This window comes from Vigna umbellata, chromosome 1, assembly GCF_029865625.1.
Source record: "Vigna umbellata cultivar VRB3 chromosome 1, Vumbellata_1.0, whole genome shotgun sequence".
Lineage (NCBI taxonomy): Eukaryota > Viridiplantae > Streptophyta > Magnoliopsida > Fabales > Fabaceae > Vigna > Vigna umbellata.
In genome coordinates, this window is record NC_142165.1 from 87,270,192 (window position 1) to 87,296,872 (window position 26,681).

General features: G+C 32.7%; 4 protein-coding genes across 8 annotated transcripts; 1 reads left to right on the forward strand and 3 right to left on the reverse strand.

Annotated features, from left to right (window-relative positions):
• Positions 1 to 855: 855 nt before the first annotated feature.
• Positions 856 to 2,767, forward strand: LOC124832798 (alpha/beta-Hydrolases superfamily protein). The gene is made up of 4 exons (XM_047307091.2): positions 856 to 1,298; positions 1,433 to 1,615; positions 1,759 to 2,000; positions 2,388 to 2,767. The coding sequence occupies exons 1-4, from the start codon at positions 999 to 1,001 to the stop codon at positions 2,650 to 2,652; spliced, it is 990 nt and encodes a 329-aa protein (XP_047163047.1). The 5' UTR covers positions 856 to 998; the 3' UTR covers positions 2,653 to 2,767.
• An 812-nt stretch (positions 2,768 to 3,579) lies between these two features.
• On the reverse strand, positions 3,580 to 10,733 carry LOC124832801 (folate transporter 1, chloroplastic-like). 3 transcript variants are annotated; one of them, XM_047307101.2, is made up of 11 exons: positions 10,486 to 10,733; positions 10,320 to 10,396; positions 8,803 to 8,879; positions 7,919 to 8,012; positions 7,241 to 7,334; positions 5,869 to 5,942; positions 4,970 to 5,080; positions 4,415 to 4,486; positions 4,285 to 4,305; positions 4,112 to 4,179; positions 3,580 to 3,809 (listed from the first exon to the last, which is right to left on the reverse strand). In XM_047307101.2, exons 1-11 carry the CDS (start codon positions 10,607 to 10,609, stop codon positions 3,677 to 3,679), a joined length of 945 nt encoding a protein of 314 aa, XP_047163057.1. In that variant the 5' UTR covers positions 10,610 to 10,733; the 3' UTR covers positions 3,580 to 3,676. The 3 variants fall into 3 exon arrangements, with proteins under 3 accessions (XP_047163057.1, XP_047163056.1, XP_047163058.1); XM_047307100.2 differs by having other exon boundaries at positions 4,970 to 5,083; positions 10,486 to 10,732; XM_047307102.2 differs by lacking the exons at positions 7,919 to 8,012; positions 8,803 to 8,879 and having other exon boundaries at positions 4,970 to 5,083.
• A 3,323-nt stretch (positions 10,734 to 14,056) lies between these two features.
• LOC124832802 (oxidoreductase-like protein, amino-terminal protein) lies at positions 14,057 to 15,713 on the reverse strand. 2 transcript variants are annotated; one of them, XM_047307104.2, is made up of 2 exons: positions 15,247 to 15,713; positions 14,057 to 14,402 (listed from the first exon to the last, which is right to left on the reverse strand). In XM_047307104.2, the coding sequence occupies exon 1, from the start codon at positions 15,618 to 15,620 to the stop codon at positions 15,264 to 15,266; it is 357 nt and encodes a 118-aa protein (XP_047163060.1). In that variant the 5' UTR covers positions 15,621 to 15,713; the 3' UTR covers positions 14,057 to 14,402; positions 15,247 to 15,263. The 2 variants fall into 2 exon arrangements, with proteins under 2 accessions (XP_047163060.1, XP_087960727.1); XM_088104601.1 differs by lacking the exon at positions 14,057 to 14,402 and adding an exon at positions 14,842 to 15,109.
• A 1,959-nt stretch (positions 15,714 to 17,672) lies between these two features.
• LOC124832799 (folate transporter 1, chloroplastic-like) lies at positions 17,673 to 25,264 on the reverse strand. Of its 2 annotated transcripts, none has more exons than XM_047307099.2 (11): positions 24,965 to 25,264; positions 24,809 to 24,885; positions 23,719 to 23,795; positions 23,176 to 23,269; positions 22,330 to 22,423; positions 21,315 to 21,388; positions 18,881 to 19,012; positions 18,270 to 18,341; positions 18,129 to 18,149; positions 17,959 to 18,026; positions 17,673 to 17,824 (listed from the first exon to the last, which is right to left on the reverse strand). In XM_047307099.2, the coding sequence occupies exons 1-11, from the start codon at positions 25,086 to 25,088 to the stop codon at positions 17,692 to 17,694; spliced, it is 966 nt and encodes a 321-aa protein (XP_047163055.1). In that variant the 5' UTR covers positions 25,089 to 25,264; the 3' UTR covers positions 17,673 to 17,691. The 2 variants fall into 2 exon arrangements, with proteins under 2 accessions (XP_047163055.1, XP_047163049.1); XM_047307093.2 differs by lacking the exon at positions 21,315 to 21,388 and adding an exon at positions 20,863 to 20,936 and having other exon boundaries at positions 18,881 to 18,991; positions 24,965 to 25,259.
• Positions 25,265 to 26,681: the final 1,417 nt, after the last annotated feature.

The following is a 26,681-nucleotide window of genomic DNA, read 5'->3' on the forward strand; positions in this document are numbered from 1 at the left end:
TTAAAATAATTAAGATTTCAAACATTTAAAATTTTTAAAAAAACTGTAGGTGAAGAAAATTGGAATGATAAATGTTTCGGTTGTAGGGGCTGAGTCGTCTATCACCTCCACGTCTCTCTTTGCCATCGGTCTGCTGTCTACTCTTCCTTCTACTCTTCTGCCTGCGGGTGGGAGGAGACCTGTCAAAGATTCTCCGATGCTAAAGTCAGTTTGAGAGCGATGGCGTTTTCAATAGTACAGTAATAAATATGCAATAAATGAACCCCCTTATCACTCACCTTTGTCTTGTATTCATAGTTTTTGTTATGGGTTTGGGATTAGTGAAAGGTTAATTACGACCCAACTTCGGCCCAATAACTATTAGCAGCTACTTACCTTAATCTTAATCTTAATCTGGTCAACTGGCAGTTGGGCCGGTCAGCCTCCTGATATTTGGTTTTACAGCCGGCCGACACACATGATTTGTTGTTCATCCAGGTCATGAGCGGTAAAATCGCGTAATTGGATAATTACTGGCCATGCGGACGTCCACACTTTGTCCGATCCCTATTGGTACACACAGGTCCGGTCAATATGATAACCGGTCCCTAATGGTATGCGGCCATACGGACGTCCGGTCCATATATGTCCGGTCCCTACTAGTACAATAAATATTTATAACATATTTTTCTAAAATCATAATTCAGAGCATGAGTTATTTTTAATATAGAAAGGAAGTATAACTCGTTTGATTTTCTAAATGTTTCTTTTATGGTATAATTGATGTAGTGCATCTTATAACGAGAAAATGTTGTTAATGAGTGTAGGGTAGATTGGTTAATCTTTTATGATTTATTTAATACGGTGTACAGGGAATAGACAGAAATGTTGTGGTTAACAAGTCAGAGTTGGGGTTTGACCCAAGGCATGACATTTAAGAGTGTCTTGAAGACATGTTTCATCTTCTTCATTCATTCTTAAGGAACATCGTACTTTGGTTGATTTGATCCTCGAAGGTTATGGAGCACTTAGAGTTGGTGAATGAAGTGAAACACCAAAGAATCAAAGCCAACGGGATATGGTTACATGTGGCAGAGAAAGGAACAGGCCCACTTGTTCTTCTGCTTCATGGCTTCCCAGAACTATGGTATGCCTGGCGCCACCAGATCAATTACTTGGCCCAACATGGCTATCATGCAGTTGCACCTGATCTAAGAGGCTATGGTGACTCTGATTCTCCTATTGAACCTACTTCCTACACTTGTCACCACCTTGTAGGTGACCTTATAGCTTTGCTTGACCATTTTGGTGAACAACAGGTATCAAAATTTTCTCATTTCTTTTTCTTTCTTTCTAAACTTGTATACATTTTTTGTGTGAGTATATATATACATGATCATGCTTCCTTTTTATGTCTTGTTCTTTCTGTTTTTCACCCACTTGAACAATACAGGCATTTGTCGTTGGATCTGATTGGGGATCAGCAATTGGATGGTATCTGAGTCTGTTTAGACCTGACAGAGTAAAAGGATTTGTTGTTTTGGGTGTTCCTTACCACCCAAGATCACCCACCAGTAAACCGGTTGAAACTATGAGAAAATTATTTGGAGATCAGAGTCATGTCTGCCAGTTCCAGGTTCCCTTTACTTGCAGTTTGTTTTGACATTTTTATGTATTTAAAAACATGAATTTTATGACAAATCTACGATTTGTGCTTGCCTGAATTTCTTTTAGTTATGTACATGATGATGTGATTTATTTGTTGAGTTGGGTATGCAGGAACCAGGCAGAGCAGAGAGAGCTTTTGCTAGATATGATTATCTGACAGTGATGAAGAAGTTTATTCTGATGATACAAACAGATTTTCTAGCATCTCCAGAAGGCATGGAGCTAATTGATTTCCTGCCAACACCTTCTGTTATGCCATCATGGATAACTGAGGAAGAACTCACGGTTTTTGCAGACAAATTCCAAGAATCAGGTTTTACTGGTCCACTCAATTATTACCGTGCAATGGACTTGTAAGTATTTTCATCACAGCTTTTCTTGCTTAATTTTAAAACATAATAATTCAATTCCTTGAGAAGTACACAATGCAACTTTGAATTCTCTACTATAGTCAAACTTGGAAATAAACTCTTTTTTTGGCGGCTGATAGCACTTATAAAATTGTATATAAGTTGTGGGCCAATTTTATATTATATTTCCAACAATTTAATTTGACAAAGATAAATTTAAATTAAGTTGACTTCTGAGCTAAGCATAAACTATTTAATCTTATCATAAACCATTCTTCTTATATGATGCTTCTCACACACGCGACATAGAGTAAAAATAAAATCCGACAGATGTTATTTGTTAGTGAAAGAACTCACCTTTTTACTTACGCTGATGGTCTATGGTTACAGAAACTGGGAGCTTCTTGCACCATGGCAAGGATCAAAGGTAACAGTTCCAACGAAGTTCATAGCAGGAAACAAAGACATGGCTTTTGATCTTGAAACATTTGGGACAAAGGCTTTAGTGGAAAGTGGTATTTTCAAGAGTCTTGTTCCCAACCTTGAAGTTGTTATTATAGACGGCCACCATTTTATCCATCAAGAAAAAGCCCAACAAATTTCGGACGAAATCCTTTCCTTCATCCGTAAATTTCCCCCTAATGCTTCCATATAACGTTGCCGATTTATGTACCTTTTATTTTTTTGGTGTATTTTTAGCTATTTATATTGTTGTTTGTTAAAAAAAAACTCCTGGATTTCCATTGTTAATTATTTACAATTTTACGTAACTAGAATTGTGGGTTTCTGTAAGAGAAAGGCAAACAAATCATCCATTTAAAAAGTCCATAATTTATAGGAGTAAAGGTGAGCAATGCCATTAATGAACAACTAAATAGACTTTGAATAGATTTAGTAATTCTACAGGGAGTATAAATTAAGCTTAATAATACTTCCAGATATTTAGGGACCTGGTGTTAATAGAAAAGAGTGTACGAAACTCGAGCAGATTGACTTCTATGATAGATTACAGCCGAGTCAATTTTTGCTTGCAAACAGTCAAATGCGTGCAAGTGGTTTAGATTTACTTTGTTTTCTACCTTTAGATTATGAACTTTTAATATTACCTACAAACGGTCCCCTACGAAAATGGTCGTCTTATCTATGTTTTGTTTCTTACGTACATAGATTTTTATTTAAATAAAAGATTTCATGAACACGGCTATTTTTGTTTACAATAATCCAGTAACGAAAGGCGTCGTAAGAAGTACAGTTGGAAGCATAAAACGATACGATAGCAGAAATCACAGTAGAAGGCAATGTGAAAGAAACATATTTTAAATGGAAACAGTTATATATTGCATGACTTAGTTTTAGTAATTGTAAGTAATTATGTTCAATGAAACGAAATATTTCTCCCACAGGTTGAAGTGACCTGCAAGCTTTTGCCCATAGAAGGTAATTTCAAGTCCTAGAACTCTGGGAGCAAAATAACAGAAAACTTGTTAGCATGGAAACACGGATATAAAAGCAGCCATGAATTTTATCTCGGGAAATTGCATCTACATTGTTACTCTGTAGAATCCCATCAAGAAAAAAATGATAGGACAAATTATAAATACCCATTGCTACAAATATCAATTAAGAGGATATTAAACAACAATAAGGATAAAAGAAAATCCTGATAGAAAATGAAATACTCAGTCATTCCTTATAGTCGGTTTAAGAAATTTTAAAACATTTTCATAAACAATAAATGTTATTGAAGAAGCAGGAGCATTTTTCAAGAGGTTGGCGGTAATTCCTTTGTAAAAACCCCGGATACCTTCAAATCTGCAAGAACAGAACAAAATCCATCAAGGCAAAACAATAACTAAATTTGAAATGATCAAGAGCATTTTTTTTTTGCATAATTCGGGTAAAAACAAGAGTGTCAATGTAGTCTTTACAATTCATTGACAGCACGTCACCAAGAGTCAACCTATTGTGTATGCCATTTGCCAAGGTATATAAGAAATATGTTAATCTCAATCACCAATAATACTTACGATTCCTTTCTAGTTTCACCTTTGCATATTTGTCAATATAAAGATGTGAGCTAAATCTGGATGGGTTTTCAATATGTAGTGATTTACCGTGCAGTTTCTTTCACAACATGCCAAGTATCCATATATCTTGGGACCCCGTCACCACTAGGTCGTTGCTGCAGAGACAGATATTTCAGTCCAGATCAGATAAAGATGTAGTGATGCCAGTTAAAACAAAATGAATAAGTAATATTTATATCTTTTTAATGACATTCTTGTACCTGCAAGCGAGACCGCATAACCTGAAATAATGGGAAGGGGGGGAGCATGATTCAGAAGAAAGAAAATTCTTCAATAATAAAGAATGAAGCTAGAATTCTCGTTCAAAAGAGAGGAGACAGACAGTTGTACCTGAAATGGATAGGTTAGCAGTATTGCAGCCAGTTTTGATGTTGCTCCAAGAACAGCATAATCAACAGAATTCTGGGAAAAATAATACAATGTTAAAACGTCACAACTGAAAGTTTTGGATAGAATATTTATGAATTGCCAACACAAACTCAATTGAAATCATCTGTAAACATCAGATAGCAGGAAGCTAAATGTACCAAACCCAAACGTGTCGTATAAAGCTATAAACGTGGAACAAAAAAAAAATTAGGATATGCATAAAGCTACATTTCTCCCATTTAAAATGTCCCTCGATCGTACCAAGCCAATTGAAAACAGTAAATAAAAGCTAACTGAGGCATCCACTACTTAAATGCAGGCAACAATCAGAGTCGTGATTCTTGAGATGCATCATTTGGCTCAACCAAACTACTAGAGCAATGATTATAGGAGCATGACTTGGAGAGTAATACAAGTGGCAGAAAAGGTCAAACCTCAAGAAATCATTTGAGAAATGTGAATAGTCCAATACATGTAAATTCAAGAGTTAAATCGACCCAAGTTCCTCTAACTTACCAACAATTTATCAGGATTTTGATTATGGAATGTACTTCTCTTACTCTTAAAATCAATAATAACTTTACGGAGCTCCTCGTATGCTGTGAACTGAATAGCACCATGAGAGACCTGCTGCAACATATAAATTCAAATAAGTTCATTATAAAGCATAGAAAGACAATTCTATGTTTGATTGAAACTTCTGTTAATACTTGATAATTGATATAGCCATCATAATTTTCAAATTTCCCCTTTCACACCCTAGAGAAAAGTAGTAACCTAATAATGCATTAAGTAATACCCTTTTATTTTAATTGCAATTTTAGTCCCAAATGAAAATTTTGAATGTTGCTTTGTCAAACCCCCACCCCACTAATCTCTATAACTTCAAAGTTCAACAACCTTTAGAAAAATAGTACCCACTCTCAAGAATACCACGTATCACAAGTTGCCATGAAGGTGAAGGTAAAAAGATTCCAAATTCATTCATCATTTTGACTTTTTTGTCTGAATAATTCCCACCATACTGTCACACAGCACGGAAAAAGTGGGGAGGGGGAGAAGAAGGACAAAGGGATATTCCATTGAACAAATTTTAATCATTTCCTAACACAGAATATGTGCGAATGGTGGAGATTACATGAGCAAATCAATCGCTGACATGAGTTTATGATCATGTAACAATCACACCATAAACACATTCCTTGATAACTTAACCACACCAAAGGATCAAGGATCTGTTGTGATGTTTTTAGTATTGTATAATATTAATTGGAGAGGTTCAAGAGTTCATAGTGGCTATGCAATGGATGTGATGTCCACTATAAATTGCAAAGCACAATACCACATTATATTTAATCTAAAACTAAATTCCAAGTGTCAAGATTGACAGGTAAAATAAAGAGTCAGCAACATACCAGCAATAGACCAGGAACAATGCCTCTGTAAAGTGCACTAAATCCCTCTTCCCTCGTTATGGTCCTAAATGCATCTGATAGTTAATATTAATAAAATCAAATTCCATGACTAGATAGAAAATCATATATTGATGAATACAACTATAATAAACAAAATATGTTAACATATGCAGTGATCGCATGACAATCATATGGCAAACACATTCTTTTAGTAACTTGTAGTTATTAAACTGAAAGATGAATTGTGTTGTTTCTGATAGTCTGTGTGTCCAATTGACAGATTAAAGAGTTCATAGTGGATACTTGCAAATGGCTCAATGTTGATTATAGATCTGAACCTAGAATCAATTTGGGCAAATAAGACCTTTTATCTTTATGCAGGATAGTTACCTACATATATTCAATTCGATTAAAATTTTAAGTGCCAAGATTGATAAGTAAAATAACAAGAAACAGCAACACACCAGAATAGACCTGGAACAATCACTCGGTAAAGTGCACTAAATCCTTCCTCGCTCATTATGGTTCTAAATGCATTTATTATTTATTTTTGACAGGTAAATTGTTTTCCTTCCTTGTTAGCAATTCATATGGCGAAGACATAACCACAATAAACAAAATATATATTCACTACAATGTTTTAGGTAGATGAGTTAAGAGGAGTGCTACCAAAACTCTAACACACTTTAAACTATCGGCTTCATCAGGAACTACAAAATAGAACTCACAAAAAATTGTGATTTTCGAATAAAATCAGCCAATAGAAGGGGGTTTGTTCAAAAGAGATAGTTAGAAAAATTGTATTACTAGCCTTTCTCATTGAGCGAAACATAATCGCCCTGGTCCCCAGATCAAAAAGAAAAAGAATAAGGTCAACTTATGAACCTAAATCTTGCATCTTGATTGTTCCTTTCTCAAAACAACTGAAATAATCTACAAATAAAAGTTAAAACTAGTTTTTTAACCCGTCCGAAAATTAACATCATACAAGACTATGCAATGAAACAAATAGGATGAATGCAAAAGTTCAATAGTTAATCCTGGTAGGTATTGAATTACTGAATGCCCATATAGTGGTGATATAAAAACTGCCACACAACCAAGACCATTTTTGGGTGAGATAAATGCTCAGTTAAATACCGAGCCTCAGATGGAACTACTCAGAGAAAATGACCTTTCTTTCAACTTTTGGATACTAATTTCAAATTCAATTTAGGGTGAGGTGACTAAAATGAAGAAGCATCTTATAAAAAAAGATAATAATTAAGCTATGTAATTATTTCTAGCATAACATCTAGAGCCAAAGTGAAAATATGGATGCTATAAAATATAAACAGTTCCAAATAAAGTTAATTTAAAATGGAGAGCAGACCATAAAGCCCAGAGTATGGTCGCGTCTGATGAAGTGGACTTTGAAGCTGCAATCTTGTCTTTACAAGCCAAACAGGATTTGTGCACAGGCAAACCTGGTGAAAGGTAATGGAAACCAAAATAACTGGAAGTTTAGTTTTGACCCCTTACAGGTTTGTGCCACAGTATGTTTGACAGGCATTGGAATCCTATGTATCCAATTATCAAAGATAAGTAGGGTCACAAAGATAGGCACGTAGATAAGTAAATGGTAAACTTAATTATACTAGTTTCATTCTCACAACATTTCAAACAACAATTTTCAGTGCCAAATTCATCAATACAGCTCGCCAAAAGTAATTCATTGTGGATTTAGTTACTCTGAAGTGAAGCTAAACTAAGGGATTCACTTTACAGAGAAAACTACGGTGTTACATCCATCAACCAGAAATAAAATCAAGGGAACAGATTTAAATGATTTCATATTTAACTGCACATTTGCTGATTTGCAAATCACCTTTTTCCCATTAAAGTGAATCCCTTGCTTTGGATGATTAAAATCCTTTCATCTCTCCCACATCCTAATAGTGACAAAATTTAAAAATAGAAAACCTCGGGTGGCAACAAATGCCAGCAGGGTTGTGCAACATAATCACTAAGAATTATATGTGGATTTTATATTTGGATTTTTCTCACATACCAAACCTCCTGCTTCAGCAGCTGAGGCAAGATGAAGACCTGGGCTCAATTTCCCTTCCCCGTTCCTTGCATATCTTTGTTTGGCTTTATCATAGCTGCAAGTCAAAAAAGTTTTGGTACTATGACTTTGGTCTTCTCAGAAAGCAAGCGGATGGGTCAGTAACCACTCTAACTATAATAATTAATCACTCAATTCTGGAAGGTAAAAAAATTTAAAGGGAGGATAATCATCTGGCAGGATTAACATCTGTGAATTTGTAGAAATTGTTTGATGTTAAATGAAACTGCTAAAGACGGTAGACTAGGAAATGATGACATGCTGATTTGTGTTGGGTCTTTTTAGGAGGGATACAATGGAGGGATTTGACACCAATAAGTTATAAACAGATTCATATCAGAGATTACAACTCCATTTCTAACTCAAAACTCTAAGACAATAGGTTTGTGGGTGTAGGCACTAATGAGTCATTATGAGCAAATCCACCTAAGAGATTACAATACCACCTCCAATCCAAAATCTTAAGACAATAGGTTTATAGATTCTCTTACTAATATGTTACTCAACTTTCTCATTTTTATTCGATGTGAAATTTAAACTCATACTTAGATATCTAACATTGTATTTGTGACCAAGAAAAGTAATCTAGATATGATTTTTCTCCTGTATGAATGAATGAGTAGGCCACAAAGAAGATTTTCGAATTCATATTGAAACGAGTTCAAATTTAATTACAGAAGGTGCATATATGCACAAAACACCAGAACGAAACATCAAAGAGTTAGACATCTATATAATATTATTCTCTCCTAGTGAGGGTTAGTTATATATAACCGGTTTAAAAGTTCACTTCGATGCAATACTTATTGATGGAATTTAGTACTTACAAAAAGAAATATAAACCCCACGAAATAGTGGACCCGAGAGTCCCAGGAAGAAAGCCTGCATATAACCCTCTTAATCCCTGCAAGATAAAGCATGGCATATATGTAGTATATTCATACTAAGGCACACACACAAAGTACCAAAAAAAAAACAGAATATCCTCTGATTACAATTTGCAACCGATGTTAATTTTTTCAACACGAAACCCATCAACAATACGTGGAATGAACGAACATTGAGCAACAATCCCAGCCGCATTCATGTTAAAATTCGTCAAAGTAAGACCATGGACAAGGTGAAAAGTGATGTCCAACGAAAATAGGCAACCATTCATTAACAAATAAAATTGAAAAGTGAGAACCCACCCTTCCCCCATCCCTCGTCTTGCTAACTTTGAAACATAGACATTTAAAAATGGTTGTTTCACAAATGTTAGACCCATACCCTATTGGATACTTTCTATATTCTATTGAAGTTCTTTAATGTCTTCAAATTTTAGCATTCCACATTTGAATCTCACTGTGCACAACATACCTTCAGATGTCTAACACATTTGGATTCGAGGGGCAAAAGGGAATTTTAGCTAGCTCAGCGCAAGAGGGAAGCATGGCAACGGCTCCACCAAACCAAAAAAGGAGGAAAAGTGCAAGGATCAAAATAACCAATTCACAATTAAAGGATTTTGAGTGATCCAAGCACTAGTGTTTAGCATTCTATTAGAGAGAGAAAAAGGGGTGGAAGAAGTGATGTTGATCCTCTCTTTCTGAAATATTCTTTTATTATTTCCTTATTTTTACTATCTTTGTAAGTACAGTCGCCTTCTTCACTGTAATCCACATCCGACACATCAATAATATGTACAAAGATTCATATTCATTCTTAGTTTACTATTGCATTCATTAGCACTGTTACAATCGCAGGTCGTGTAATAATCTTAGTAAGCTTCTCTTCACTTTTCAGGAATACCAGAAACCATTGTACTGATTTTATCATATTCGTCAGATTTATTCGTGCTGCTGAACTTCAACTACACTGTTCAGAAAGTAAAAGGAGCCATGTAATAACTCTATATATATTAAGTTTAGAAGGTTCAGCAATCAACAACATTTAACTGCATGATTGTCTAAATTTTACCACAAATTCGCAAGTCTTACATATCACGTACATATAAGAACTTTAATTACTCAAAAAAACACTCCGATATTAAAATTTCCAAAGTGATTTTGTTCAACCTATTAAACTTTGATTAAAAAATAGTTTTTTATTAATACGAACCAGTTAAGAAACTTTACTTGTCTAAAAAACTTCACTCAAGTGATGCAATGCCATGTAATTTTCTCGAATTAATTTTTTTAAGCATCCTTCCTTAACTTTATATAACTCGCCTAAGCACCAGCGTCGTATATACTTAAGAGCACATGAAAAGCTTCCGGAATTTCATTAATTAAAAAAGAAGTTTGACAATTCAATCCTTAACTGAGAAACAACATTCGCGTTGATCGATTAGGAAATGACAAACCTCAGAGCGCGCAATGGTGAAAACGGCGTGAGCAGTGTTCTTGTAACTGGGAAGATGAGAAACTCGACCATCATTAACTGCAGAGTCAAGCAATACTTCTAAGAATGGAAGGCACGAAAAATCAGAAATAGTAGTTTACATGAGAAGAGAAAGAGGGAGAGAGAACCTTGGAACCTAGTGCGAACAACATCGAGTGGATACATAACGGCAACGGTGGCGAATCCGGCGGCAGCGCCCGCGGTGGCGTTCTCCCACTGCCATTTATGGCGCTTGGGCGCTTCCGTTGACATTTATATAGTATGGAAAACTTCAGATTCAGAGTTGAATTGATTGAGACTGCGACACTCAACTGTATCTGGATTTTGTTTGTTAGAGCGTCTCTCTCTCAACGAACTTGTGTTTTTGTCACGTGCAAAACATCAGAACTTATTTGGTGATCATTTGTACTTCTATGCGTAAAAAAAATAGTATAACATATTATATATGTAGAATGATCATATGATTATACAAAAAACAAATGAATTTTTATACTTATAAAAAATAAAAATTAAAAAAATAATGTCCAATGAATATAAAAAACTTATCTATATTAAAATGTTAAAAAAAATTCTGTTATTTTTATACAAACAAGTTTTTACACACATTTTATCCTATTATTTTATCTTTTCATTTTTTACTTATTTTAAAATTATAAAAAAAATAATAATTAAAATATCTGTAAAACTGAATTATCTAGATGTTAAAAAACAATTTCCTAAAAAGAGCTCGAATTAAAATATTTTAGATTGATAGATATATTGTTGTGTACGACCCACAACATAAGGTTGATTTGAATTTATCCAATAACAATTTGTTAAAATTAACAACGATTTGAGTGTTCTATCTTTTCAATTACATTTTATGTTTTCAAAGTACATAAAAACAATGATTATATCACCCTCTTTAAGTTCAGAATTAAAGAAATTGAGTTTATATGTGTTTTCTACCATCACTTATATGGAAAGGAGTTGTTGAATTAATAAATAATTTTAATTTCATCAATAAATTTGATATATAAATTATATCTTATATATATATATATATATATATATATATATATATATATATATATATATATATATATATATATATTAGTTATAAATAATGTTAAATTTTATCTTTATTAAAAATAATATTTTATTTTGTATAATGCATCAACATTGCACCACGGTTGAGTTAAAAACTAATTCATTAAATTTAGATTATAAATATTTTATTTGGCTTAATTTCTTTTGTAGATTTTTTATCTAATTTTCATATAAATATAAATAAAATTTTAAGCATGATTAAAGCTAATCAATTAATTAAATATCTATTTTATAAAGATTTATCATTATCAACTTCAAAATAATACTAATTACTCTTTTTTTTTATATTCTTACGATTCACTTATAATAGAAATGAAAAAAAAAGTAATTAACAAAATATTACAAACATTTTATTAAATTAAAAAATATATTTTCTTAAACAAAATCCTTAAACAACACTTAAAATAGGTAGTATAAAATCATTTTTTATGCATAATTTCGACCTCTATTTTTCTTTTTTCTTTTTATCATTGATTTGAGTTGTGACGAATAGATCATTTGTACAAGATGAACTTGATATACACAATATATCAATGAGAAATTTTAGTTTTTGTATCTCGTAATTTCTTTCTCCACCTCAATAAGAGAAAAAACAAATTTCTCAAATTATATAAACTTTTCACCATATTTTTATTCTTCTTACACCTTTATAGTTCAAGCAATTGTCATTTATCAGTTAGCCAACGTAAGTATTATTACATTTCTCTAGTTCATCTAGCCAACTTTATTAAAGTAGGTTTTCTTCTTTTTTTTTCTATCTTTACATTTCTAGGTTGATATTTATTTATGTGGTAAGAAATGAGTTTGTTGTTGAAAATCCAAATGTGAGTCTGAATTTTATATTGAATAGAAATGAAAAAATAAAGTACTATATAAAAATGAAGATCCATTATATTTATTAACTCGATAATTAGTCTGTGTTTTTTGAGTGAACATCTTCCTCAATAAACTTAACATTTGTTTGTAATAACATAATAAGTGTTATTCTTATAGGATATCGGGGAGTTAAAATTGGTGTCACATGCATGAAAGATGTCAAATGAGTAGAATGATGTTATAGTAGAGAATTTATGTTTGTTGGCCTTATAGAGTACTAGTTATGAGATGATAAAGAAAGGGTTCTTGTTTATGTTTATTGAGAGGGATTAAAGAGACCAACAACTCTTATCTCTAAATTGGTGAGAGATTACAAACATATTATGATATGTTCTCACTCCTTCACATTTCTATAATGGAAGATTTTCACATGTAGTTTAGGTGTAACTATGGTAATATGTGTTTAAGTAGAATTGCTTTGAGTAAAGTATGATGATGTGTTTACAAAAGCTAGAAAATGTTGTGGCAAACACTTAGTTTTGTTAAAACAGGTCACTCGACCCAATCCAGTTCGACCTACTACAGATTGACTACTTGATGAGTCAACCTAACCCGACTCACTTATTAGCGAGTAAAAAAAATTTGAATTTGACCCCACCCATCACGAGTTGGTGGGTTAAATAAGTTAGCTCACTAGCTCATTTAATTACACGTTTTTTTTTTCAATTAAAAAAATAACAAAAAATTTCTAATTTAAATCTAAATAAAGAGGAAAGGTCTTAAATTATATTTATGATCAATCAAATATAATATTTCATTCATATAAAGATATCACAAACTCTTCTCAACAAAATTTTTAGTAACTTCATAATGCTTCAAATTTGTTTTTGTATAAAAATTGAGTTACTAAGTATAGATTTGTGAGTTTTTCATATTATCTAATTATTCCATACAAAAAATAATTTCATACAAGTCTCTGTTTCAATATTTGTAAAATGACTATCCCAATAAAAAAATACTTATTACAAAAATTAGGTGGGTTTATGAGTCAATCCAGCTTTACCACAATCCGAATTCAAAATTGATCCATATCAAAATTTCAAAAAGTTTTTCAACCCAACTTAAGCTGTGATAGACCAATTTGGCTAATGGATTTTAGCCCATTTTAACAACACAGTCACGCTTATACATGTCACTACTTTAATGGTTTAGATTTGTTTGATATTACGTTGCAAATGTAATTGTTTTGATACATTGGTCAATACTCAATATTGTAATAGGTGTGAATATATAAACACTTTTCTAACATCATTTTCAAGGATATTAGTTTGACTTATGTTAAGGATCATTCTTGTACTGACAAATATGTGGTAGATCAGGCATTATCTGTTCTTAAAGAAATCAGGTTCTAGCTTGATGGTTTGACCTTAAATGTGTTCAAGTGAAGGTTGTATGAATAACATCACACCGACAAACCATTTGAGTGGAAATCCATGCCTTTAGGTACATTTGCTTAGGAACTCACAAACATCTTCATTTGTCTAAATGTGTTGCACTAATATTGTACATGCAAATCATTCTTCACCCACTTCCGTCCCACAAATTTGTCTTATAAGAGGGGAGTTACTGCTAGTTAAATGAAAGGTGGCTACATTTTGTTAATCACCTAATTATGAATCTAACAAAGGGGCGCGTCTAGTTGCATGTGTGGTCGTATACATGAAATGGTATCAATCTAACATTCACACTTCAATTGGTCGTATACACGCCTCACTATCGAAAATAGATTCCATATTACCAAACACCTCATGATATATTATCAGGCTGCAATTTAAAACAAAATTAACTGGCACTAAAAGGTTTCTAATGGATTCTCAAAATCAAAGCAATCGAGTGCTAACACACAACTCTGAATTTACCCTTGTTATTTGCTTCCACAATTATGGCCTATTTGTTGAGTGACTTTGAAGAAAAAGATCGAAATGATAAAGAAGAATGAAAGAGAACGAATTTTTTATAGTTTGCGAAAGGAGATGAGAGAAAACAGCTACGTGTAAGAGAATATGAAACTCATTCTAGCTGCTTAGCTTCCCTCCTCGCAAAACAAATCTGTTTTCAGAGATGGTCTACCTAAGCAATTCTGAAAAGGATGAAATTAAACCGAAATGAGGTGCAGTTGATAGGAATCTATCAAAACCACATAAAATAAAAGGAGATAAACAACAATGAGAAAATAAGATCTATTCCACAAAAACTGCAAACAACAGCCATGAGAAGCCTAAACTAAGGAGGCAGCATTGGGGGAATAAGTGTTTAACTTCAATTCTAGTTGTCCATTACAAATGATTGCGTGGCCATGGTAGTCCAGTAGATCAGCACGTAACATGTATATGATTCAAAAATGATTCCACTGTCATAAACCAATTCTACAATACATGCTAAAAAAACAATGAACAAAATTCAAGGCAAAAAAGTGGCTCAGTTAATGGAGAAATAACAACAAAAGAGTAGTGAGGTTTGGTCACCAAACTTTTCAAATACAATAAAGGACAACAGCTGAGAGTGAAAAAGTAAGCATCAAAGCAAAAATACTAACCAGAGATTGAGATTGCCAAAGACAAGACCAATGTAGTAAAATTTTCATCAAAATATACATAGAATAACCCTATACACCATCATCAAGACATACATATTGATTCAACCAGACACCCCACTTTATGTTGTCACAGATATTTCCATGTATAATTCATTGCTAATTGATAGTTCCATACAAGTCCGGTCATTTAACACATGCTATCCTCAAAGTAAAATCCATTTTGAGGAATGCTTGAGAAGTGCAATTGAATCCTGGTATTAAAAAAAGTTTCTTATAATACAATTCGACATACACGATAAAATATATGGTTCCTTTTTCATAGAAAGGGGGACTGTAAAATATTCGAGCTTCCACAAAATTGAGGATACAACCAATGAATAACACTAACCCAGGCGCTGCTGAAGACTATGAAGAAGGTTTGGGGCTTGGATCGTTCTGTTTGTAGAGATTATTATATTGTTCGAGTTCCTCATAATATATATCCCAAACGCATCGGACGCAGCCGCTTCCGCAACAATCGCCGGGCTCCGGCTTCTCCGGTGGCGGCGGAATCTCCTTGGGCGGATTGGGATTGTTGTCATCAACGAGGGCGTGGGGTTTGGGTTGGATTGGGTGCGGCGCGGGCGTATTTGCGGCTCGCGAGGGTTCCGCCATGCGATGGGGCTGGAGAAAGAAGGGTTGCGTGCGTTGAAGGGGAAATTTGGTGAGGGCGGTGTTGAAGGGAAGGAGCTTCTGGGTGAAATCGCAATGTGCTGTTCTCATTGTCTACGGCGCCGCCACCGTCTCATTCTCTTTTGGGATTGGGATTTGGGATGAATGAAGTCCACAACGACCAAGATTGGAAGCTGTCGTTTTAAGCAGTCTTTGCGCGTTTCGCTCTTTATTTGTCTGTTTTTTCTGACTTTTTTCTTTCGTACAGTAGGGATTATAAAAATTGAAAAATAAAAGTAAAAGCTAACACGGGTTTAATAGATTAAAATTTAAATATATAAAAACAAACACAGAATTTATTTAAGTTTAAAGGCTTACTTCTTTTCTTAATTTTTTTTTATACTCGATTTTAAAAATTGAATACATTTAATCCCTATTATAAAAATTGTATAAATAAAATCGTATAGATTAAGTTCATAATAACGACGTATTTTTTCTTTTTTTTCTCTGTAGTCCAACTTTTTACCCTGTAAGTATTTTCTCTCTTCTCTCCTCTCGTGTTAATTAATTCTTATCATAATTATTATTTTTTTATAACACATTTAAAGTACATACTAAAATGTGAGTGTAACATTGTTTGATTTTTTTTAAATATTTACAATTAATTTGTTATGATCGTATTTCACTTTTATTTCTTCTTATTATAATATAGTGAGTTAAAATTTATTAACTACACAGGATAAATTTAAATGTTGTGGATTTACTATATATTTTATACATCAAGATGAATTAAATTAACTTTTTTACACTAAATAAATGAAATAATGAATTAAAAATCCTTGTATAAATCTTAAATCTAATATTGTAAAAGACAATAAATATCAAATTTAAAATTTATTATTAAAATTCATTTTTATTTGAGAGAAAAAAATTGAAATAAATTTAAAGAATAACGGGTCATAATATTTTTAAAATAAGATTTTAAACATAAAATAAGTAGTATATACAGTAATTGCGTAATTTTTTTACAATATTTAAACTTCGTTTTAATAATTATCAGCATTGTACAAAAGTTATACTCACGATGCCTATCTATTAAACTAAAAAGCATGTCCTAAAAATTACAAATATATATAAACACGTCTATAGTAACATTAATTTATTTATTATGTGATAATTAATTATTAATATAAACAGTTATCATTCAAATATTTAAAATTTTCTATAAATATAAAATCCGTATTTTAAAGAAACTGAATGGAAAATAAACTACATTGAATATGTATATTGGTAAATATTTAAATTTGTTAATATTCATAATTAATATCGTCTATGTTTTTTTTTTATCTGATGCAGTGAGTGACTTTTGTTTTCTATAGTTTTCTATACGCCAGGATAGATCGTCTATGTTTCTATATGTCATGCAATTTATATATTAAGTGAATAAAAATCATTATTATATAATTAAGAAAAGATGAAAATCAGGGAGAGATTCATTGATTGTTATTACCTAATGTTCCGTCTGCTATGTGTTCTACAAAATTGATCTCTTGACCAAGATGAAAATCAACATCCTTAAAATGACAAAACACTAATTGTAATTAATAATTCAAAGGATCAAAAGCTGAATAATACAATAGAACACTGCAGAACAAAAAACTCGATAACAAAGGAGAGAAGAGGAAAAGTACGCCAGATAAGCATGAAATTAACAACGATATTGTCAACTTAACGGAGAGAACTTTATTCATATAATTTTCATAACATAGGAACCCAATATCTTCATTTATAAAACCAGATATAAAACAGAAATTCATCTCTTAACATGAAGACGAAGTAACCATTTAAACCATTTATTTATTTATTATTATTATTATTATTTAGTTTTACACATCACGCATAATCTCGTATTGGTCTGCACAGACACACATGTATATTATGTCTTAATCTTATAAATATATTACATAATATTTTTAAATTAACTTAAGTTATTCTTACGCTTATTATTATTATTTTAAGCAGTTATCAAAGAATTAAAAAATAAAGGCTATAAATATATATCCATTTATTAATTCTTTTTTATGTAAATAATTTTTGGTTCTGTTTATTTTATCAATCAATTTTTTGGTAACCATGTTAAAGACCAAGAAGAGGAAAAAACCATGAAGGAAAATGAAAAAACTCAGTCATTCCTTGTAGTCGGTTTAAGCAATTTTAGAACGTTTTCATACACAATAAATGTTATTGAAGAAGCAGGAGCGTTCTTCAACAGGTTTGCCGTAATTCCTCTGTAATAACCTCGGATACCTTCAAATCTGCAAGAACAGAAAAAAATATATAAAGGCAAGAAAAATAGTTCAATTTGAAATTATCAAGTTTCTCCGGTGCATAGTTGTCAATAGAGAGATGTAAACTAAATCTGGGTGAGCTTTAATGTGTAGTTATGTACCGTGCAGTTTCTTTCACAACATGCCAAGTGTCCATATATCTTGGAACACCATCACCACTAGGCCGTTGCTGCAGAGTCAGGAATTTCAGAACAACTCAGAGAAAGATGCAGTGATGCACATTTAATAGAATGGAAACACACAATGTATCTTTGAAAGGACAAAGCAGTACCTGCAATCGGGCTCGCATAACCTGAAAGAAAGGGGGTGAAAGAATGCCTCATAAGAAAGCAACTTCATCAATTACTGAAATATCAATTTCAAGGACTATATAAGATATACCTACTTTAAAAGAGGGGACAGACAGTTGTACCTGAAATGGATAAGTTAGCAGTATCGCAGCAAGTTTTGATGTTGCTCCAAGAACAGCATAATCAACAGAATTCTGGGAAAAATAATACAAGGTAAAAACATTTCAACTGTAAGCGTTGGATAAGAAGAATGTTTAATTGTTTATAACACAAAATCAATGGCAATCATTTGTAAACATTAGATAACAGTAAGTTAAGAGTACGAGGCTCAGACATATCTTATAAAGCTATAAACTTGAAACAAATAAAATGTAGGATATGCATAAAGCTACATTTCTCCATTTAAATGTCCCTGAATACTACATAGCCATTTGAAAATGGTGAATAAAAGCTGAGGTAACTAATATCAGCTAAAATATAGTAAAACCAAAAAAGTATACAATCAAGTCAAAATTATAGATCCCCTACTGACGTGCAGGAACTATCAGAGTCATGATCCATGACACGCATCATTTTGCTCTACCCAACTACCAGCCATGACAATAGAAGAATGACTTAGAGAGCAATGCATGTGATTAGAAAGGTCATTCATCAAAATAATCATTTGAAAAATGTAAATAGTCCAATGCATGTGAGCTCCAGAGTTAAATGGATCCAAGGTCCTCTAACTTACCAGCAATTTATCTGGGTTTTGATTATGTACTGTACTTCTCTCACTCTTAAAATCAACAATAACTTTACGTAGTTCCTCATATGCTGTGAACTGAATAGCACCATGAGAAACCTGTTGAGGCATAATGAAAAGCTGATAAGTATGATCTTAAGACTTTTGTCAATACTTGATATAATTGAAATAGGCATCGGAATTTTAAAATTGGCTTTCCACGCCCTAGAGTAAAGTAGCAACCTAACAATGGTTTTAGTGAATATAACTAAAAAACTTAAGCAAAAAGTTATCATAAGCTAAAGCTTTAATATAATTAGTTTTCAGATACAAATGCATGGAACTTTGTTATTACTAATATCCTGGTAAGGAAAGAGTAAACAAATTTAAATAAATATGCAATCCACCCAATGAATTAGATTTAATGACAAGCAGATTCGTCCTTTACTTTTAAGCTTAACACTATTCCAGCCACATTTTGTGCTAGGTACATTCTATTACCATGTTATCGCTGGTAATGAAGTGAAATTTTCTAAATTTAGGAATTTTAAGAAAAAAATTCCAATCTCAAATAATTTAGAGGAATGGTCAACATATGGTTAAAACAAGAATTTCCTTCACGTGGTTAAAAGCTATTTAGTTAAATGTTTCTAAGTTGTACATATTTTGGATAACGATTCCCAAAATAAAATTTGCTCAAAATTTCATGATGATATTGTATTCTGAAAAGTAAGGTTTTGGTGTATACTAAATTACACCAAATTTAGGAGAATTTTAATATAAAGTTTGAAAATAAAATGTACACAACCTGAAATTTGGGGTAGTTGCAACTTCTCACCTTAAACTTTTAAACTGTCAGAAACATCCCAACAGATCCCTTCGTCCTACTGCCACTAAGTAACACAGAATGTTTGTCATGCGATGATCACCTACCATGATCACCAAAATACATTGGCACTGGCATTATACTTAAACATAACAAGCATATATTAAATGTCATTGGGAAAAAAAATTCAGGAAGTGAGTTTTGTACCCTTTTATTTTAGTTGTACTTTTGGTCCCTAAAGAATATTGTCAATATTGCTTTATCAAATCCTCAACCCACTAATCTCTTCATAGCTCCAAAGTTCAACAAACTTTAGAAAAATTGCATCCACTCTCAAGATTACATACCTTAAGTTTCCATGAAGCTACAGGTAAAATAATAATTCTAATTTCACTCATGATTTGTACTTGAATAATTCCCACCTGACTGCTACACAACAAGGGAAAAAGGGTAGATGGACAATGGGAATTTTGTGAAGAAATTTTTAATCGTGTCCTCGCATAGAATATGTGTGAAGGCTGGAGATGATACAGCAAATCATTTGCTGATAAGTTAATGATCATGTAGCAATCACACAATAAACACATCCTTAGTAACTTACCAGCAATTTAATGGAAGGATCTGGGATCCGTTGTGATGTTTTTAATATTGTATAATAGTAGGAAGCACCCATACCTCTACAGAATATTGTGTTAGCATATGAGACAGATTCCAGACATGTGTCAGACACTTGTCAATTATATTGCAATTAAAATATATTTTGATTTAAACACTTCTTGGACACAGTTTGCGTGCAAGTAGAGTGTGTATGGTGATACCTATTCGTGACTAAACACTTACTTAACACAACTATAAGAAAAAAAGTAAAATGAAATAATATAATCAACTTAATTTATAAATATTAAATGGCTCATAATTTTTTGTGAGGTTTCTTTTTTTTGTGTGTGTGTGTGTGTGTCCCCATGTCCTATACTTCAGTCATTAGACATGTCAAGTCCCATGTCATGTACGGTGTCCTTGTCAAGTTGGTTATCAAAATAATGTTAATTGGAGATTCAGAGTTCATAGGGGCCAGTTGCAAAGGAGTAGTGTTCATGTTAAATTTACAACTAAAAATTTGAAGTGCCAAGATTGACAGTAAAGAAAACAAGAGCCAGCAACATACCAGAAACAGGCTGGGAACAATCCCTTTGTAAAATGCTCTAAATCCTTCTTCCCTCAGTATGGTCTTAAAGGCATCTGAAATTGCATTTTAAAATACAATTTCACAACTAGTTAGTAAATCATATATTGATGAATATAACCACAATAGACAAAACATGCTAACATATATAGTGATCATGAGACCGTCACATGCCAAAAAACATAGTAACCCACAGTTATCAAAAGGAAGCATCAATAATAGTTTCTGATAGTCTTTGGGGTTTGGCAGATAAAAGTGTTCTTAGTGGCTAGTTGCAAACGACACAATGTTGAATATAGTTTGGAGAACAAAGACCTAGACTTTTTTTAGATTGTTTACCTTTACGTAAGCACAACCCATGCATTATACTTAATTTGATTAAAATTTTAAGTTCTGAGATTGATAGGTAAAATAACAAAGAACCAGCATCATACCAGAAATAGACCAGGAACAATCCCTCTGTAAAGTGCACTAAATCCTTCCTCCCTCATTATGGTTCTAAATGCATCTGATATTTAATTTTTACAGATAAAGATTTTCATGACTGGTTAGCAATTTATATTGTGAAGAACATAACTATAATAAACAAAATGGCACAGTGACTATAATGTTTTAGGTAGTTGAGTGAAACATAACCATCCTTGTCCACAGATCAAAAAAGAAAAAACAAAGTCAACTTATGCACCTAACTCTCACATCTTGATCATTCTTTTCCTTTCTTAAAATAAGTGAAATCATCTATAACTAATTAAGGTTGAAAACTAATTCTTTAACTAGTCTCAGAATTATAGTAAGTTACTCAGCAAAAATATAGTTTTCTTTTCTTTTTCTGTACAGCAGTAGTATAGGCATAACTGTCGCTATAGTAGTATGATGGTCTCTCTATCTTCCTAACTAATTCTAATTTAGATTTATTATAGTTAGTTAGAGCTCCATATACTTGATTGTATTCAGTTAGGTTTGTGACAAATTAGTTAGCTAAATATAATAGATTGATTGCAGTCAGTTACTCTTGGGTTACCAATTAGTTTTACATGGAATCTAAATCTCTTATTCATTCTGTGTCTCAACCTTAATAAACATCGTCCAAGACAATGCAATAAAACAAATAGGATGAAAGAACATGCTTAATACTAGTTACTAATGAATCACTGAATACACATAATAGAAATATAGAATTGGTCATGATTCCAAGACCATTTTTGGGTGACAGAGATAGATGCTCTCTGTCAAATACTTCTCAAATTCAACTTTTAGATACTAATTTCAAAAAGAATTTAGAGTAAGGTGACTAAGATTAAGAATAGTCTAATGTAAAAGATAATAATTAAACTATGTATTATAGCTAACATCTAGAGTCAAAGCACAAATAATATGAATGCTGTAAAATCTAAAATCCCAAGGTAAAAAGTTAAAATAATAAAGTTAATTTTAAGATGGAGAGCTGACCATAAATCCCAGAGTATGGACGTGTCTGATGAAGTGGAGTTTGAAGCTGCAATCTCGTTTTTACTAGCCAGACAGGATTTGTGCACAAGGAAACCTGCAAAGGAAATGGAAACAAAATTAACAAGATTTAGTTGAAATCCCATCCCACACAAATATGTGCCACAATAATTTTGGCAGGCTTTGAAATCCTAATCATACAACTCTGCAAGCTACACAAGATCACGATGGATAAGAAACTTGAAAACTTAAGTGCTTTAGTTCCATCATCACAAAAAGTTCAAAGAGTAATTTTTACTAGCAAATTCACCAAATACAGTTTACCTAAAGTACTTCATTGTGGTTTTTATTCCTCCAAAGTGAATCTAAATTGACGGGATCACTTTAGAGAGTCTTAGAATGTGAGTTTTAAGCCTAAGTCATCTTCACAAAATCAAAATCGTTTGCATATATATATATATATATATATATATTTATTATAATTTGGTCGGTCTCGAGTCGAACATGGAGAAAAGTAATATATCCATCAACAAGAAAGAAAATAAAGGGAATAGATTTAAATGATTTCATATTTTATTATATTTACATGTATTTTATCACAATCTCAATTGTTGATTTTCAAATCAATGGCCATATCATCTCCCCTTTCCCTTTAAAGTGAATCACTTGCTTTGGATATGACAAATTTCTTCAATGTATCACATTTCATCTCTCATACAGCCCAGTAGTGACAAAATTTACAAAGCAAAACCTAAGGGGCAACAAAATTCAAGCAGTGTTGTACAACACACTCATCTAGAGTCATATATGTGGCTTTCTATTCATAAGATTGGGATTTTTCTCACTTACCAAACCTCCTGCTTCAGCAGCTGAGGCAAGATGAAGACCTGGGCTCAACTTCCCCTCCCTGTTCCTTGCATATCTTTGTTTGGCTTTGTCATAACTGCAATATAAAAAAAAGGTTTGGTACACTGACTTTGGTCTTCTAGCAAAGCAAGCAGATGGACCAGTAACCACTTAATGATAATAATTAATCACTCAATTCTGGCAGGTAAAAATTTAAGACAGGGAGGATAATCCTTTGGCAGGATATATAAATTGAATTTACAGAAGTTGTTTAGTGTTAAATGAAACTAATATTAACTGTAACTAAGAGATATTGACATACTGATTTCGTGGGTGAGTACGAGAGTGATTTTCAAACTTGTTTAAAAAAGTTAAAATTTAACTCGAGAGAATGCATATTTGTTGCACAAACAACAGGACTTGGACACCCAAAAGCCAGTCATCCTATATAATATCATTCTCTCCTAGATGTCAGACATAAAAATGATCAGATAAAACAAAATATTTGACTTCAATCAAATTATTGAAGATTGAATTAGTACTTACAAAAAGAAATATAAACCCCACGAAATGGTAGACCCAAGAACCCCCGGAAGAAAGCCTGCATATAAGCCTCTTAATCCCTGCAAGATGCAGCATGGCATATAAGTAACACATTCATAGTTACACAAAGTACTTAAAGCAAAAAGTTTCTCCCCTATAGCAATTTTGCCATACCAAATCAATGAATAATATGTGGATGGAAGAACATTGAGCCTTACTATTGGTCTTAACTGCAAGTGAAACAGTGATCATATTTGTGAAAGTAAGACCATGGACAAGATGAAAGATGACGTCTAATGACAAAAGCAACCATCCATTAACCAAAAACATTGACTCATGATTCCCCCACCCCCACAACCACCCTTGCCTGTTGGGCCAAAAGTGAGCAACAAACAACCTTGCCACGTACTGCCTCTGTTGCACTTTATATGGCATTTAAAGTTTTTTGATAAAAGTATTAAGAATGCAATGGGCAACAACCTTGTCAAGCTTCTCATCACTCGTCATCGAAGACCAGAAACCATAATGCTGAGTTCATCACATTTGCAGATGAAAATACTTACAACACAGTCTTTTATTAATTAAAATGATTGGAAATTTCAAAATCTTAAGGATCTCACATCCTTTTTAATGATAATTTCGCAATTTCCTACAAAATTCAATCAATTAAAGAGAAAGTGTTCGATGGAGTGAGTTACAAGTACTCCTCTTGTCAGATTTATTAGTGCTGAACATCTTCTGAAACTACCTAGGAAGGGAGTAAAGACGTCATGTAATTCAATACATTCTAACAACTCTATACCTAGAAGGTTCGGCAATCATTCTATCAGGATACTTTTCTTTCTTAAGGAATAAGGACATACGAAAATCATAACAAGTGGCATACTTCACGAACCACGATATGCTAGCAAAAGCCATGAGCTCAAACAAATGACTTAGGGCAATCTCCTTATGTATATAGTGAACAGCGAAAATATAAGTTCATTGAACAGCGAAAATTGAATCTTTGATTGACAATTAAAGAAGAACGTTGATAATTGAACCCTTAGTTATTAAAAAAACATAGACATTGGTGGATTAAGAAATGACAAACCTCGGAGCGAGCAATGGTGAAAACGGCGTGTGCAGTGTTCTTGTAACTGGGAAGATGCGAGACTCGACCGTCGTTAACTGCAGAATCAAACAAAGCGTCTTAGAAAAGAAAGCACGAAAGATCAGAAATCTTCAGTTATACGAGAAGAGAGAAAACCTTGGAACCTAGTTCGAACAACATCAAGGGGGTGCATAACAGCGACGGTGGCGAATCCAGCAGCGGCGCCGGCAGTGGCGTTCTCCCACTGCCATTGGTGGCGCTTAGACGCTTCCGCTGACATATATATGATATAACATGGGAAGATTCAGATTCAGAGTTGAACTGATTTCAACGTTAAATTCGAAATGGAGATAGTATGAATGGAACAGAAGTGTCGTTTGATTTTGTCTATTACACTAAAGAATAATATTGTGTCTACTTAGTCATTTCCCCTCAAGTTTTTCATTTTCTTTATAGCATTTAGACGACATTTCCAACGTGTGTAGGAAGAACACACTCACTAAATCGATAATTCACATTTCACAATAACAGTAACAACAGTGATTAGACAAAAACGCACCTCATTTAAATATGTCATTTTGAAAGATAATACAAAATATTAATCTTCGGTAATATACTCCAAGTGAAAAAAAAAGAAGGTATTTTAATTTTGTTAAAAAAATAAAGGATTAATACATCCTTTCATTCCAACTTAACTATTCCATCCTATACCACCCAACAATGCACCAGTTTTATACACCCATCTCCAGATCCCATCCTATATACTATTACACTCATTAATAACTCAAAAATGATATAATTTTCGAAACCCATAAAACTAGATATTTCATTGTTAGGACGACATCAATATAACTAAAACAAAGAATCCTTACTTATTAACAACAAAACTGTGACCATTAGATAACATCTGCACCTCTTTCATCAATCTTTATATCTTCAAAGAAAATTCCTTTAGCTTCCCTAGACCTATTTTATATACCCAAAATTTAAAATCTGCACAACGAAAACCTTAGCCTATAACCCTTCACCATTCTTATAATCCACCCATGCAACCCCAAAATATCATTTGCGTATTTTACCTATCAACAAGGGACGTAGCAGCACATACACAACAACAATTTCATGCACTTGGTATAAACCATATTATGATTTCCCTCCCAAGATAGGTACCACGAAAACCATTAAATGTCAATATCAATAACCCCTTCTAGCTCTCTGGATTCCAACGTCTACACTATATAGGAAGAAAATATAATAATTTTCTTCATCTTACCGTGACCCCCACATGCATTGAAACTCTTCACTTGCAAAAAGAAAACATGCACTCTGGAGAAATTTTTGAACAATAAATATATGTTCTCATTGTATCAACTCGTAGTATAATATCTAAGAAATATATACTCTTTGTATTTTTTCTGGATTACTTTCCAGAACATACAAATACACAGATAACACTTTAAACTCTCAAACTTATACAACATACAACTCACAAAGTACAACCCATTTTCTCTCTTTCTCTCGCGGTGATGCACAACTCACAAACAAACACATGACTCAATAATACATGCAACAACTCCACTCTGATTTCTCATGGTGGTGAACCTTTCTCTCTTTCTCACACAAATATTTAAAGTTTACCCAACACACTCATACCATCATGTGATGACAGTACATTACATCCATTTATACTACTTTCATACATTTAATACCCATCAAACATTCCATGCAATTACAAAATAATAATTTATTATACCCATAAACCCATGTTAGTATCTCTATTGAGAACACAACCCATCACCAATGTACTCTATTGTCATATTTCACTCATACAACGCGTTAACACTTCCTACTCTTATTTACATTCTTAACCTAG